Source organism: Lepidochelys kempii, chromosome 2 (assembly GCF_965140265.1).
Source record: "Lepidochelys kempii isolate rLepKem1 chromosome 2, rLepKem1.hap2, whole genome shotgun sequence".
Classification (NCBI taxonomy): domain Eukaryota; kingdom Metazoa; phylum Chordata; order Testudines; family Cheloniidae; genus Lepidochelys; species Lepidochelys kempii.
Window position 1 is genome coordinate 202,273,004 of NC_133257.1, and position 16,275 is coordinate 202,289,278.

General features: G+C 43.9%; 1 protein-coding gene across 2 annotated transcripts in view; it reads left to right on the top strand.

The window, feature by feature from the left end:
- Positions 1–14,914, top strand: part of EFHB (EF-hand domain family member B) — a 45,694-nt gene extending 30,780 nt beyond the window's left edge. Inside the window, exon 13 of one of the 2 annotated variants that reach the window (XM_073333521.1) lies at positions 14,371–14,914. In XM_073333521.1, the coding sequence (XP_073189622.1) occupies positions 14,371–14,532 (162 nt within the window). In that variant the 3' untranslated portion in view covers positions 14,533–14,914. Of the gene's footprint in view, positions 1–12,773 lie in introns of both variants that reach the window. The other variant, XM_073333522.1, reaches the window with a different exon arrangement.
- Positions 14,915–16,275: the final 1,361 nt, after the last annotated feature.

Sequence of the window (16,275 nt, forward strand, 5' to 3'; positions counted from 1 at the left end):
ATCCTAAATAACCCATATCACACTGAAGAAGGCAAAGCATCCATCACATGAGCCAGCATTTGTGTAAGATTTAAAGTTAAAAAAAAAAAAGAAAGAAAGAAAGAAAGAAAGGAAAAGTAGAGACTGGTGGTACAGAGAAGAATTAAAGCTGTGGGTGCTTTAACTGTGTACATGTCCGTTGTTTACCTTTAAGTTTAACCTTAACTCTGAATTCCCTAGGTTTGTAATGCTTATTTTACCCAAGGGAAAAAAAGGTTTTTTTGCCCTTAAATTACAGATACTGGGCCAGATCCTCAGCTTGTGTAAATCATCATAGCACCAATGAAGTCACTTCTGGGGTAGAACACAATGGAGCTACACTTTTATACCAGCTGAAGATCTGGTTCATGTACTCTCACTTTTATTTATAGTTTCTTAATTGTTTGTTAATAATCTTGACTGAAATTCTAAAGAAGCATTTCAGATATATATGCACTTTTCACTTGGCTGTTGGACTTTTTAGATAAGCAAAAATAGCGCTTTCTGCATTGTTCTTTAAACGATAGGGCATCTTGTCTAAAAACAGCTGTTGACTTTTTAATATGAGTCTACATGGAATACTAAAAGAAATTTGAAACTGTAATTATAAAGTCCTTATAGTTGCATTCTAGAAAAATTCTCATTGACTGCCAGTGATAAGATTGAGCTCTTCATAATTTTTTTTAAAAAATGTATCTTAACATTCAAACAGCACAACCTTGCTACAGGTTTCACTCTAAGGGCATGTCTTCACTAGCAACTTCAAAGCGCTGGCTACAGCAGTGTTTTAACATGTCTGTTTAGTCGCAGCGTAGAGAGCTCTCCCAGCGCTATCAAAAAAACACCCCCACGAGGGGAATAGCCACCAGCGCTGGGAACACAGCTACTGTGTCTACACTGGCACTAGCTCTGAAACTTGCAGTGCTCAGGGGGGGTATTGTTTCACACCTCTGAGCGAAAAAGTTGTAGCACTGTAGAGTGCCAGTGTAGACAAGCCCTAAGTATTAGAGTAAGGGCACCCAAGACAGATGGGGAAAAAGATAATTACAGTAATCAATAAGTAGAATAAATGATACTTGTCTGACTCTGACTGAAGATTGAACAATTGGTGTTTGGAATGATCAGATTTACAATAAGCCAAAATATGGCGAAAACTGATTTAATCAGGCTAAAGCTGAACAGCCTGTGTATCCAAAACAATCTAGTCTTGTGATTGCCAGTTAAGGAAGAGAAGGCTTGAAAAGAGGCTTAGGGCTAGAATTTTTAAGGTATTCAGGCACCTAGCGGGATTTTCAAAAGCACCTAGTTGCCTCATACCTATTGAAATAAAAGAGCAGCTCCAAGCATGACACCCATCTCCCGGAGGCCTTCCTGGGAAGTGCAATGCCCTTTTGCAGTGTTTCCCTGAAGGTGCTTGGGCTTGGTGGGTCTGCCTTTACCTGTGCATTCTACCATGGGGACAGGCACTGCACTGTAAATAGTAATAAGAATAAATAAGAGCAATTCTTGGCCTTCTACCATTAATAAGCTGTGTTCTCACTTGCTACTTGGTAATACACCTCTCAGTGGCAGACTTATTGACAGGAACATTGGCATCAGCAACAGATATAGAGGCACTTTGCACAAGGAGCTGGCTGTCAAGCCGTCTGGAGTAGCTCAAGTGCGTGCGCACCAACCTCAGGGCAGACTGTTAAGAAGCAGAGCACATAGTCCAAATTGGTTATGAGTTCTATGCTTAGATTTCACCAACCATTTATCACGTGTGAACTCCAGAAGCACTGTAACAGCCTTAACATGGAGTTACAGACAGTCCCCTTGGGTACCCCAAGCTATCCTGCTACCAATATAAGCTTGCCTTTGTGACAGGTGGTCCCTTACACCAAAAATCACAATACTCAGGTTACTCCCAGTCCAAAAGGACCAGTCACTTACCCCAAGTCAATTGCATTTAGATCTTACAACAAAGACAATGCTTGTATCCTGTAGTAAATTAACTAAAGATTTATTAACTAAGAAAAAGAAATGAGAATTATTTACAAGGTTAAAACAGGTAAACATACACACACGAATTACAGTCTTAGGTTCCAAAAGGTAATAGAAGCTGCTGTAATATGCAAGCTCTGTATGCCCTCCATGGCTAACCCAGCTAAGCAATTGGGGATCCCTTGCTTATGCTTAAAAATATTTGCCCCTCAGCAGCAGCATAAAGATCCGGTTTCTTTTTGTTGGGGATTTTTATTCCCTTCCTCCAGGAGTTCAAGCTGATGGATGAGTTCTTCATGGTAGGGCGGGGAGGAGAAATTCAATTAACAAAGTCTTTGTTGCTTCATAATAGCTCATTTGGCTTCAATGGGCCTTCTTGGTGGGCAGAACCTAAGCCCTTTTAAAGGAAGCCAGCATTTTACATTTCATGTTTGGTGAGTTACACAGTTACAGAGGTTTACAATGCAAACACTCAGTATAACCTTATAATATGGGGTACAGATGTTATAAGTGAGATTACTATATGCAGCATCCTACAAGCATTTCACAAAGTCTAAACACTAAACACATTCTTATAAACTTAACCTCTGTTTTAATAATATTAACACATAGGTGAGCCAGACATGTTTCTAGCTATGTATTGGCCAATGTTCTGTTGAGGCCAAGGGGGTTTGGCATGAGCTGGTACCTGGTCTGCCAACGTCACACTGGCCAGGGAGGGAAATGGACTCAGATTGTCCAGTCAACACTTCAGATTCACCCTGCAGCTGGATAAAGGTGTAAACTCTTCTGCTACCAAACATGGTGCTTCTGTCTGCAGCTGTCAGAACAAAAAGTCTAGGTGAAAGAGGGTAATAGGGGAAAAAGGGAGAAGAGAAAAACAGAGGTGGCAGATTCAGTTGGGTTCCACTGAATAAGTAAGTAAGTTCAGCTGTGTTTTGGGCCTCTTGCACCTGCAGAGGAATGGGGCAGGAACTTGTTGTGATAGGATATGTTGTATGTGTTTTATAAAACCAAATGATTGGAATAGGCTGGTTATTTTTGAAAATATATTAACATGTTTCAGTATTTTTAATGAATTCCTCACATTTAATGCAAAGGGTATGAAGAAACTCAGACATTTTTTATTTACATTTTTGTCCTGGCAATGAGAAATGAGAGAAAATCATTAATTCTGTAGGACTCCCATCCTTCTCTCACCCACACTTAAACATCTCAGTGTGTATATCTAATTTATCAATGACTTGTGTATCTTCTACTATTTCTTCTATAATATCTGGTGCTGTTTTATTACTGAATACTTCTTTTCTTGTATTTTCTAATGCCAGCAATGTTAAAAATTAAGAGCTGATTTTATCACTTTAAACAGATGCCTATTAAAGTTCTAAGATAATACTAACTCAAAACATAAAATTCAAATCTAAAATTAAGGAAGTGGACTTGACAACCTCCTTCCCTCCCTTGGTCATTTTATTATAACTGAACCGGATTTACCATGGCATCAATGGCTCCATAGCGCCGGGCCCAAGCTCAGAAGGGGCCTCATAACACTCGCCTCCTCTCCTCTCGCAGCGCTGAAGAAGCGGGGCCTCAGAGCAGCAGGGATCCAGCTGGGAGCTGAGAACCCAAGGGGCCCAGGGAGCTATAGTTCCTTGGCCAGCTCCCTGCCTAGAGAGCCAGCCCTGGAGCAGAGAAGGAACTACATTTTCCAGCATTCCCTTAGCAGCTATCAACAGGAAAGCGGGTGGGAAGCTGAGACCCCATGCACCGCAGCTTGCTGTGAATGGAGAGCTGGCTGCTAGAAGGGGGTGGCACTGTGAATGGAGAACAAGTATGCCCAAGGACTAGAAGGCTTTGGCCCAGATATCACCCTCAGAAGACTTCCCCAGACTGGATTAGGGGTGTGTGGTGTGACCTTGCCTGGCAGCCCCCAGAGAAGGAACTGGGTGGAATGAATGGACAGTGCACCTCTCTATCTGAAGCCTAGCACGGGAGGTATGTGGACCCCACCAGGAGAAGTTAAAATGAAAAGTACGTGAGGGGAGGCTCTACTAGAGGACCTGGGCAGCTTTAGGTACAGTACCAGGCACTCAGGAAGATTTCCACTTCTGAGCCATGGAAGCAGAAATTGACTTTTCCTTTGCAGATTTATCCAATATTCAGAAAGGGAATCTTGCACATGCCTTCCAGATTTAAACACCCTCAAAATTCAGGAGTGCTCAAGCTTAATTTGGGCAGCTGTTACTTCATTTCTCCAAAATCAAATATACTGATCCACTGTAATTTGCTGTAGAAAAAGTAGGATAAAATTGAGCAACAAATGCTGGGGTCTTCCCAGTGCTAACTAGGACTGGAATTTCTATTTTCAACAGCCATTGCCATTTTTTTTAGTTTTGTTTGTTTAAAAAGAAGACAGTGATATTGCATTGACAAATTCCCCACAGAAATGAAGAGTGGAAGAAAAGAATAACAAGGGCACCTCAACTTTTCCTCATTTATGTAGGACAGTCTTACAATATGGATCAGAGATCCTCCAATTACACAAGCTGAAAATTGTTCCACTTGACTGCAGTTCTGTAACCACGTGGGAACCAGTCCTGTCTGTGTTCTGTGTACATCCAAAATTCCTGCTGAATTCAGAAGTGCCTGGCTTTTGTAACCATGTGACCTGATATTTTCAGGTTTACATTTAGTAATTGGACAGGAGGCCTCTCAGAAAAAGTAAAGTGCTGTAGGAGATGTTGCTTATTCACTAGGTAATGTGAGACCTTCCTGTTATACTAGTAAACCAGTGCAGTATAGAATGGGGGTCCTTTGCTTCTATACACAGCCCATTAAAGACAATGAAAAGACTCCCACTTACTTCTGTCCAAAAGGCTTTGGACAGAACTGGTTATACATAGGGTAACTCCACTGTCTTCATAGGGTCCTGGTCCCACAGCGGAGGGGGGCCATCTGAGTTTGTTGCAGAGCTGCTGCTCAGGGATGGGAACCTCCTGGCACCCCAGCCTCCAAAATCATTCAGGCTGCACTTTCTGCACGATTATGTGCAAGCTGAGGGGTGTGTGGGAATTGATGGTCTCTGCTGCAGGTGATGGACTCTCAGGTACTTAAAGCCATGGCCTAGACTAGAGAAGAGAAGCACCTAACTCCAGAGTCTGCAGGGCCAGCACTGAGGATTTAGAACTCCTAGTTCTGCCATTGCAAGGTTCAAGCATGCTCAGCCTTGGAATTGCCACCCCTCCCTTGCTAGCAGCTGCAGCTATCTAAGGCTGATCTCTGGCAATTGGCCCCAGGGCTGTAGACAGAGAAGTTGCAGGTGGCTCTGTGACTACTGGAGGCCATTAAGCTAGGAGCGGATAAAGAAGTTGGAGTTAACCTCAAGGAACAGAGGTCACCTGTAAGAAAGAAATATCAAGGGGAGCAGGGAAAGAGGAAGCAGATGAGGCTTGCAGGGGGAGAATAGCCCCAGCTGGCTAGAGAGCATGCCCAAAGTAGAAGAGAAACAAGCATGGGGAGAGATGGTGGTGACCAGGTAGTAGACTAGCATGTAGAAGGAAGCAAATGGAGAAAGGCTGGTGACTTCCAGTTTCTAGGGGCTAAGTCCTCACTTTGGGGAAATGGTGTTTGCAAGTGGCTTGCTCAAATGGTAGGATGGGCACTGAGGGAGGGATTTGTCAGAATTGATCAGGTATCTGTTGGCTGTGAAACTTTATTGAGCTGAGACCAGAACCACATACAGTGACTGGCGACATAGGGTAGTAATGGAGACATGAAGCACTTAGAGGAGAGGAAAGTGATCAGGAACAGTCAGCATGGATTCACCAAGGGCAAGTCATGCCTGACTAATCTAATTGTCTTCTATAATGAGATAACTGGCTCTGTGGATGAGGGGAAAGCAGTGGACGTGTTGTTCCGTGACTTTAGCAAAACTTTTGACATGGTCTCCCACAGTATTCTTGCCAGCAAGTTAAAGAAGTATGGGCTGGATGAATGGACTATAAGGTGGATAGAAAGCTGGCTAGATTGTCAGGCTTAACAGGTAGTGATCGATGGCTCCATGTCTAGTTGGCAGCTGGTATCAAGTGGAGTACCCCAAGGGTTGGTCCTCGGGCTGGTTTTATTCAATATCTTCATTAATGATCTGAAGGATGGCGTGAATTGCACCCTCAGCAAGTTTGCAGATGACACTAAACTGGGAGGAGAGGTAGATATGCTGAAGGGCAGGGATAGGATACAGAGGGACCTAGACAGATTAGAGGATTGGGCCAAAAGAAATCTGATGAGGTTCAACAAGAACAAGTGCAGAGTCCTGCACTTAGGACGGAAGTCTCCCATGCACCGCTACAGACTAGGGACTGAATGGCTAGGCAGCAGTTCTGCAGAAAAGGACCTGGGGGTTACAGTGGACGAGAAGCTGGATATGAGTCAACAGTTTGCCCTTGTTGCCAAGAAGGCCGATGGCATTTTGGGATGTATAAGTAGGGGCACTGCCTGCAGATCGAGGGACGTGATCGTTCCCCTCTATTCGACATTGGTGAGGTCTCATCTGGAGTACTGTGTCCAGTTTTGGGCCCCACACTACAAGAAGGATGTGGAAAAACTGGAAAACATCCAGTGGAGGGCAACAAAAATGATTAGGGGACTGGAACACATGACTTACAAGGAGAGGCTGAGGGAACTGGGATTGTTTAGTCTGCAGAAGAGAAGAATGAGGGGGGATTTGATAGCTGCTTTCAACTTCCTGAAAGGGGGTTCCAAAGAAGATGGATCTAGACTGTTCTCAGTGGTAGCAGATGACAGAACAAGGAGTAATGGTCTCAAGTTGCAGTGGGGGAGGTTTAGGTTGGATATTAGGAAAAACTTTTTCACTGGGAGGGTGGTGAAGCACTGGAATGCGTTACCTAGGGAGGTGGTGGAATCTCCTTCCCTAGAAGTTTTTAAGGTCAGGCTTGACAAAGCCGTGGCTGGGATGATTTAGTTGGGGATTGGTCCTGCTTTGAGCAGGGGGTTGGACTAGATGACCTCCTGAGGACCCTTCTAACCCTGATATTCTATGATTCATGGCTATAGAAGGTCTCAGGAAGGAGATAAATCTGTGGGGAGTTTCCCCTGATCACTGTGAAATTACTGTTCACTGGGGACACTGGTAAACCCACATGGACATACAGCTTAATGATAAAAACTGGGGGCTGAGGGAGCTGTGTATGGCAATGAATCTAGTCATGCAGAGCTGTGGGATCAAAATGAAAAATGTCTCTGAGATTCAGCACCGGGTATACACTGGCACCAGTGGCACTGCCACACCAGGCCCACACTTGGAGCCCACAACGTCTACATGGGGGCCCACAAATATGTTTGGCGCCAGGGCCCACGAAAGGTTAACCCGGCACTGGTTATATACAGTATTCAGTCATGCTTGAAAGTGCACTTGGAGCGTGGTTAGGTATTGTACAGTAAGGTATACTGCTAATTAGAGGCCTCAGATATAAAAGATGACTTGTCAGAATTACATGTGCATGAGCATATTAACATTTTATAATCTGTCTGAAGCAGGAAATCCATGTACACAGAATATAGCTAACAGCAAATAGAATTTATGCTTCATTGATAAGCCCATTATACTTATCATGCATTAGACAAAACTGTTCTCTGAAGTTATAATGTAGTCTGAAATGTCAATCTCCATTATAGACTATCCAGTTTATGCAGAACATAGTAGACAGCAATAGAGCATTAAATCATCCTGAACTCATGCAGTGCATTGCATATTTCAGTAATTCTGTTTAATTTTTAATTTATTTTGATATTGAAATTTATTTTTTCTCAAACATGCAATGGCTAATGAAATTATAATTTAAAAACCTGGGACTGTATCATGCCATCTGTTTTTGAGCAAAAAGCCATATTGAAATCAATGAGGAGTTTGCTTAATAGTCAGTTACACAATATGACCCTCAATTCTAGCCTTCATTACAAGAAATCAAAGCGGACACAGGATTACTAACCAATAAAACAGCATAGATTAAGAACATACTGAAAAATTGTTCTCACTACACCCCAATTCAAGAAAGGATTCCTTTTCAGGAAAGCTTGTAAGCATGTGTTTAACTTTATTGAACACATTGGGACTTAAGCATGTGCTTTAGTGCTGTCCTGGATCAGAGCCTGTTCCAGTGCCGTTTGGAGTCAATGAGAGTCTTTTCATTGGGCTACAAATCAGGCCCTTAGAGTGAATGAGTTTATTTTGACTGGCAAATAAGATGTCATTCACTTATTCAATATGACCATTACAGTAAAGGGTAGGTGAGCAGATTTTGTGCCTGGGATGGTTTTCAAGATGGGAAGATGTCACTGGCTCTTTAAGAGTGAGCAGGGCCAATGCACCTGTGACCATTGGTTCAGCTGACCCCTGTTGAGCTTCAAAAGAGGGCACCTGGGCTTAGAGAGACCTGGTGAGGGAGTAGTTGAGTGAGTCAGGCTGACTGCCAATCAGGAAAGGGGCAGAGAGAGTAGCATAGGGCTGTCACTGCCTGTTCCCTGGGAATATGAATCCCTGGAGAGTTAGAGCTGCCAATCTCCTGGGTGGGGAGGCAGGGAAACAGGAGTAGGAAGACTGCCAGAGTCGCCTGAGAGGGGAGGCAGAAGGAACCTGAGAACTAAAGGGGGGGAATGACTGGGAGCTGTAGCCCAGGTGAGTTGAGGAATTGTTTTTTTGTTGATTTGACTTAAGTTTGGTCAATAAAACCGCATAAGAGAGACTATGGGCATAGCAGTGACTCCTTCACATGCTGTGGAAAAGCCCTGCCTTGTTAAACATGGTGGAGAATGCGGGCAATTTGAATGGGCCCTGATACAAGGGGAGAGTGAGGCCAGTCCTGAGTGGTTTTTTTTTTTTTTTAAAGGAAGAGGGAAAAAGGGAGCTAAAAGGCCGTGGGGTCCTCTTCAGCCCTGGAATGTTTACCCTCTTTAACTGGTGTATGGAGGAATAGCAGCAACTTCCAGGCTTCCTGCTTCAGTTCTGGGAAGTGGCCAATCAACAGCAGCAAACCTAACTAGTCTTCCTGCAGATTCTGGTGAATCAAAAGAGACATCAGGAGATGTCACTGGACATGCAGAGATGGGCGGAGACAGTAGAGAAGCAGCAGCAGTACATGATGGGAGATTCTGCAAAGGGAAACTCTTAGTAGTGGCAGGTACCAGGCAAGGAAAAGATGTTTATGGGCCAGGAGGCTTGAGTCCCATTTGAGAGCAAGCTATGCATGTGGGTGGGAAGGCCACATTGAGAGGACCTGCCCCTACAGGAACAATGATGGCAAGGATGACTCTGTGCAGCAGATGCAAAAGATACTGTAGTCACTCTGGCTGATATTCTGCCTCATGCTAAAGCAAGGACAGGGCTGGTAGGTTGTGCCTATGGGACAGCAGGACATTTAAAAGGCACTGCCCTCATAGGGGAAAGAGTTGCAGCAAGAGAAAAGAAGGGGACCCCAAAATTGGATAAATCCAGAATAGTCTGATGTGGTAGTCAAATGTGCAAGAAGCTAAAAAGGGAGTGGGTGTCCCACAGCACCAATATAGAGGCTGTTGGGAAAGTAGATGTGGCAATAATGGTAGGGGGGGGGGGGCCTATAGTTAGTTACTCATCTGACCCAGGCAGTAGGGGGTGTGAGAAAACTGGAGGAGCAGAGTATGATCAACAAGCTGGGGCAAGGTTGAGATGAATATCGAGGTTAAATGATCTCCTGAGGGGGGATGCAGACTTTGCCTCCAGTGATAATGTGAGATGGGAGGATGGCTGTCAACCCCCTTCAGCTTATAGAGGTTCAGGCAAGACACCAGGCAAAAAACCCTCTATGACCCTGGCAGCTAGGAGAAACAAGAGGGCAGTGATTGAGGATGACATGGAGGAACTCTGATGGGCCTCTGGGAGGAAGGCTACTAGGATGTAAGGGTTGCCCGAGGAGCAGTGGAATAATTTTGGAGGGAAACATAAAATCAGCTTGAAGTAAGGTGGAATTTTGGATAAAGGAGGAGAGTATGGACTGTAAGGCTGGCCACACTACAGAGGACCCCGAGTGGCCTGGAGCTAGAGACGTGTTCCTGCAGGGACTGTTTTAAGGACTTGTGGGGAGCGGGGAAGGGATTTGTATGACTTTATCTGGAGTGTTGTATGTAAAATAGGTTTTATTTTGGTATGGTGGTGTTTGGGGTCCACTTTGGTGTGGGGGCACTAGAGGAAGGTTGGGTTTTTAAGGTTTTCCTTAGGAGTGGGCAAGGCCGTAACGGGGGTGTGTGTGGGGGGTGGAGTGTCACAGGGTGATACTTTGAGCTTTCAAAGGGGGCACCTGATCTTAAACAGAGAGTGAGACTTGGTGAGGGGGAGCCTCAATGAGAGCTAGTCAGAAAAGAGGCAGAGAGGGCTCTCTCTGCCTGCTCCTTGGGAACAGGGAGCCTGCCTGGGAGAACTAGGACTACCAGAGTCCCAGGGACAGCAGGCAGAAGTCCCTGAGAAGTAAAGAAGGAAAAGCTCTTGTGAGCTATATCCCAGGGTGAGATGAGGAACTGTGTTTTTGTTGATTTGACCTAAGTTTGGACAATAAACATGCATAAAAGAGACTGTGAATGTGACAGCTGAGTCAGATAAATTGATCTTTGATGATTTGTGAATTTGTCAAGTGAGTATTTTATATCTGTTGGTATATTTTTTCACATTTAATTTTTATAAATTTTTATACTATGACTTTTGAAAATGAAACTTTCAGGCTACATAATGACCCATTATAGAGGTACATGCAGTGATGAGCGGCCAAAATCTTAGCAACCGGTTCCCTCCTCACCCCACAAGGGGGTCGTGGCCTGCCCCCAGGACTCCTGCCCCATCCAACCCCCTGCATTCCTTGATGCCCCCCCGGGCGCCTCCCCCATCCACCCTTGTCCCCTGACTGCCCCAGGAACTGGGCAGGAAGGTCTCGTGGGCCACCGTAGTGGGTGTCCATCCCACTCCGCCCCTAAGAGCCAGAGGGACCTGCTGGGGGGCGAAGTGGGGAGTCCCAACGGTGCTTACCTGGGGTGGCTCCCGGGAAGCATCCAGCAGGTCCCTCTGGCTCCTAGGGGCAGGGTAGTGTAGCTGAGGGGGAGCAGGGGGAGTGGCCGCTCCCCCCCACTGATCACATCAAAGTGGCGCCTTAGGCGCCGACTCCATGGGTGCTCTGGTGCTGGAGCACCCACGGGGAGAATTTGGTGGGTACAGAGCCCCCACCGGCAGCTCCGTGCCCGGCCCCAGCTCACCTCCGCTCCGCCTCCTCCCCTGAACGCGCCGCCCCGCTCTGCTTCTCCGCCCCCCCCCCCCCCCGGTTTCCCGAAAATCAGCTGTTCGCATGGGAAGCTGGGGGGGGGGGCGGGGGATGCTGAGAAGCAAGCAGTGCTTCGCAGTCAGGCCCGGGGAGGTGGAGCAGAGGTGAGCTGGGATGGGGGGGCGCGAGGAGGATTGCCCGTGCCGCAGCAGGTAACCTGGTGGGCACACAGGGGAACCGCTCCCCGCCCCAGCTCGCCTCTGCCTCCACCTCCCTGGGCTTGAGCACGAAGCCGCCACTTGCTTCTCAGCCCCCCCCACCCCGGCTTCCTGCGCGAACAGCTGATTCGGAGGGGGGGGGCTGAGGAGCAGGGCAGTGCGTTCAGGGGAGGAGGCGGAGCAGACGTGAGGTGAGCTGGGGCCTAGCAGGGAGCAGAGCACCCACCAAATTTTCCCCGTGGGTGCTCCAGCCCCGGAGCACCCATGGAGTCAACGCCTAAGGCGCCACTTTTGGCCAGTTGTTAAATTTAGAAGCCCTTTTAGAACCAGTTGTCTTGCGAGGGACAACTGGTTCTAAAAGGGCTTCTAAATTTAACAACCGGTTTCAGTGAATTGGTGCGAACCTGCTCCAGCTCACCACTGGGTACATGTGATAGTTTTAAACTGGGTTAATGGGGCTCATAATGTTTTATACTCCCTATGGGGGTGTTGATAAAGGTGTCCTAGAACAGTATACTTAAATGGCATTGTCGTATTTTTTTAGTGTAGGAAGCTATGACTGTTAAAGGTTAAAGATTTATCTTGTTCATCTTTAGCCCATGAGTCATCCCATTGACTTCAATGAGATTCTAAGAAAAATAAGATATAGTCCGTTTTTATCAATAAGGGGTGCAATTAAAAGTATAAATGTTGTGGACATACAATTAATGAATGATTTAATATTCATTTAGGATTATGTACAAACTATGAGCTGGATTTTTAGCTAGTGTAAATCGGAATGGCATCATTAGTGTTGATGGAACTACAAAGGTTTACTTTGCTCAGTGTCTGGTGCTATGTATTTATAAAATCCCTTCATTTGTAAGTGACCCAGTGGATTGGAGGAGGAGGCAATGCTGATCCAGTTGTGTTTTAGAGGTTAACTTGGCAGATTAATGTGAATTAATAATATGGCATCTGTCTATTGAGAGATACAATGGTATAAGCACTGAAGTAGTTGAGTTACTATGTGCCATGCTGCAGCATCATGACTGGCTAAAAAGTCCAATTCTTGAGTGACAGTCCTTGCCACAAATAGTGCTGGCATAAGGCATAGGGCCAGAGGATGAACCCAGCAAATGACTAGCATTTGAGGTCTGTTGTGCTTTCCTCTTCACTTTCCTGTGTCTCAGTCACCTCTCTGCAGCCACTTTGACTGCCTGGTGCAGCGCAGCCCTCCAGTGTGGCCTGTTGCTAACTGCATCTTCTTGGCTTGCAGCATCCATGTTGAGAATTTAAGTTCCTCTTGTAAATGTCCTTGAAACGGAGCCAAGGTTGGCCCAATGGCCTTGGAGGATCCACAGGTTCTCCATACAGGAGATCATTTGGAATGCATCTATCATTCATCCAGTGCAGATGACCAAACAGATGTAGACATCTATGTTTGAGAGTCGTCATTAGACTCGGGAATTTTGCTTTCTCAAGGAGGTTGGTGTCAAACTTGATTTCCCACGTGATATTTAGAAAATGGCAAAGACAGCAGGTATCGAAGGTATTTAGCCTTATTTTATGCCTGCTCTAGGTGGTGTCCAAGTCTCACCACCATACAGCAGCATGCTCAGAATGCATGTCTGGTGGACCTGTATCATGGCATTCAGTGTTCGTTTCCTGTTATCCCACACACGCTTGGTTAGTTGACCTAATGTGGTGGCTGCCTTTTTTATGCAGAATTAAGCTTCTTATCTAGAGAACTTATCTGATAGAGTTGATCCTAGATAGCAGAGCTTGTGCACAGCTTCTAGCACAGTGTTAGCTATTGAAACTTGAGGTGCAGTCAACAAACCTTGTGCCATAAATCATTGTCTTTGTTAGTCCAAACTCATCACAAGCTAGTACAAAGGCTGGGTGGTTGGCAACTAAACTGGAAACTCCACCACTCACTAAGTGGTGGAGGGTATACCAAAAAGCTGCTGGAATAAAAAACAATATCCATAAAGGAGTAACTCTGTCTGGTGCAGCTGCCTTGCAGCCAGTTCTTGGCTGAACAAAGGTTAGGGGAGAAATCCCAGAATTAATAGTAAAGATCAGAAAAAAATCATGTGAAAGAAACATGCACAAAATAAAATATACTAAAATAAAGACAAGCAGTGAAAAATAACAAATGTATATGGAATGGCAATATTCCACCGACGCTCTGCTTTACCTGTTAGGCAAGTACTGCAGCGCCGCAGCTGGATGTAATCTGTTACACAGAGTAAATATGTATGTGAGAAACTCACAAAAAACAAAAAAAAACTAAGGGACTTGATCCTCTAGTTTTACACCAGTGTAATGGAATAATCTTGTTGTATATAAGTAGGGCTAGATTCAAAGCTGGTGTAAATTGGGGTAGCTTCATTGAAATCAGCCTTGCTGTGCTGATGTACACCACCTGAGGATCTGGCCCATAGCATTTTCAAGACATGTTTTCCTTGTTAAATGTAGACTTTAATATAATATTTATGTTGATAAATGTAAAGAATAAAAGATAATGGATTAGTAGCATGGTTTATTAGGATTCTTGGAAACCTTAATGTATAAATTTCCTGAACTCTGTGTGCTTGCTTTCTGAACCTTTAAACTGCATTAACCTAATTTATACATTTAGGGCCAAATTTTGCAGTCCTTAGTCCTTCCTTAAATAAAACTCACATTAATTTTAATGGGAGTTGGCTTGGTTAAGCACTCCAGGATTTGGCCTGTAGTCTTCATTAATGGCAAAATTCACTCCTAAACAAATTAAAATTCCTCATGTGAATAATGGATGCAAGATCAGCCCCTATATTAATTAAAGCAAACGCTGACCAAAATTAATTCCCTCACATATTACTTTACAGATTGCACGAATTCTCCGTAACATTGGAGTGAGCATTTCAGATCAAAACTTTGAAGAAGTATGGAAGCAGGCCTGCATGAAACATCACAGAGAAGAGGTCTGTGTAGAATCCATCAGAAATATACTGGATGAGATACAAGCAGCACACACAAAGTGCAGTTGAGGTTTCCTATTCTTTGTGGTATTTTATTTAAAATAAAATCTGCCATAACTTTGGTGTTGACTAGAACAAATGTTTAAATGTATTGTGTTTATGGAATTAGAATCCAATCTATAGTCCTTCTGTAAGGACTGTGGGAGATAGCATATATATGAATCTGTTCTTATCCCCCATTAAAGTCTGGGAATTGGGCCACTGATTTCAGTGGGAACAGGACTAGGTATGTTATTTGCTTATAAATTGAATTCAGTTGTTTCTCTGTATATTATTATATGACTTAATGTGTCTAGGTGTTAAAATTTACATTTTTGAGCCTGAACACTTTTCCGTCTTGTCTTTGTTTACAAAAACAGAAACCATTGAATAAATATTTGAAATGTTTTTACATACTGAGAATAATTAAATAACATGAACTTGTCTGATTTAAGAATCTTTTTTTTTTTTTAAAGCCAGTATTTCTGTGTAAAGGAAAATCGTTCCTCTGCTCTTCTAGAATTCCTTGTTGGTGTCAACAAAACAGTGGCTAAAGATGAGCTAGTTGCCATAATTTATTTGGATTTTCAAAAACTCTGAGGCCCCTCACAGGAGGATACTAAGGAAATAAAATAATAATGGATTGAGATGTAAAGTATTGACTAAGACAGCAAACAAAGCGGGGGAAAAAATAGCCAATTTTCAACATGGCAAAAGGTGAACAGCCTGATACACCCAAGATTATGATACTAGAAACCAGTATTTAATATATGTGATCTGGAAAAATGGATGAACATTCAGCTGCAAAATGTATAGATCACACAAAATTATAGAGGTTAGAAAAGGCTAGAGGAGACCATGAGGAATTTCAGAGGGGCCTAATCCTCAGTTCATCAATAGCAAATACCTTTCATTTGTCAACAATTAATTTTAATACACATTGGAAAGAATGTTCTGAACTATGGAGATGCCCCCCTGGATTCTAAATCTAATTGTAACCACACAAGAAAAAGATCTGAGTGTGGACATCTGTGACAGGGAACTATCAGCAGCACCCTGATCACTGACAGGCCCAGTTGAGGGCAATTACACACTTTCTGGTGAGGGATTATGAGCACATGGATGACAATCACTGGGATAACAAGGTAACTGGGGAGAATATAAAGGGAGGAAACAGGGATCAAGGGGCAGCTCAAAATTGCTCAGGAGGAAGCTCAGAGTGTGAGCCAGGCCAGGCAGGGCTGCAGGGAAGCCAGTCCTTGCTATAAGCCTGTGTTGCATGGTATTGTTATGTAATAAATAGCCTCATGTGCATTTGTGACTGCAAAACCATATTAACTGGCCAGGCAGCAAGGTTCACTGGGTAATGATGGAGGTGCCATGTGACAACATTTTAATGAAAATCTCTGCTCAGTGTGCAAATAAAATGTTAGGATGAATAAAAAAATGGGACTGAAAATAATAATGTTCTTTTCTGAATCAGTATTATGCCCTTGTCCTAGAATATTATGTTCAGTTCTGTTCACTTTATTTAAAAAAGGATATAGAAACAACAGAGATAGGCATTCGAAATGACTACAGATATGAAAAAACTTCAATTTAAAAACTAAAGACGAAGAGATTGGGATTATTTAGTTGACAGGAAGAATAGGAAGGGACTTGATAGAGGTATACCAAATAATAATGTAGTCAGGGAAAATCAGGCACTCCTGTTTCCCCTTTCTCAGAATACATACACAAAGCTATTCAACAACAAATTTATAATTGAGTAAA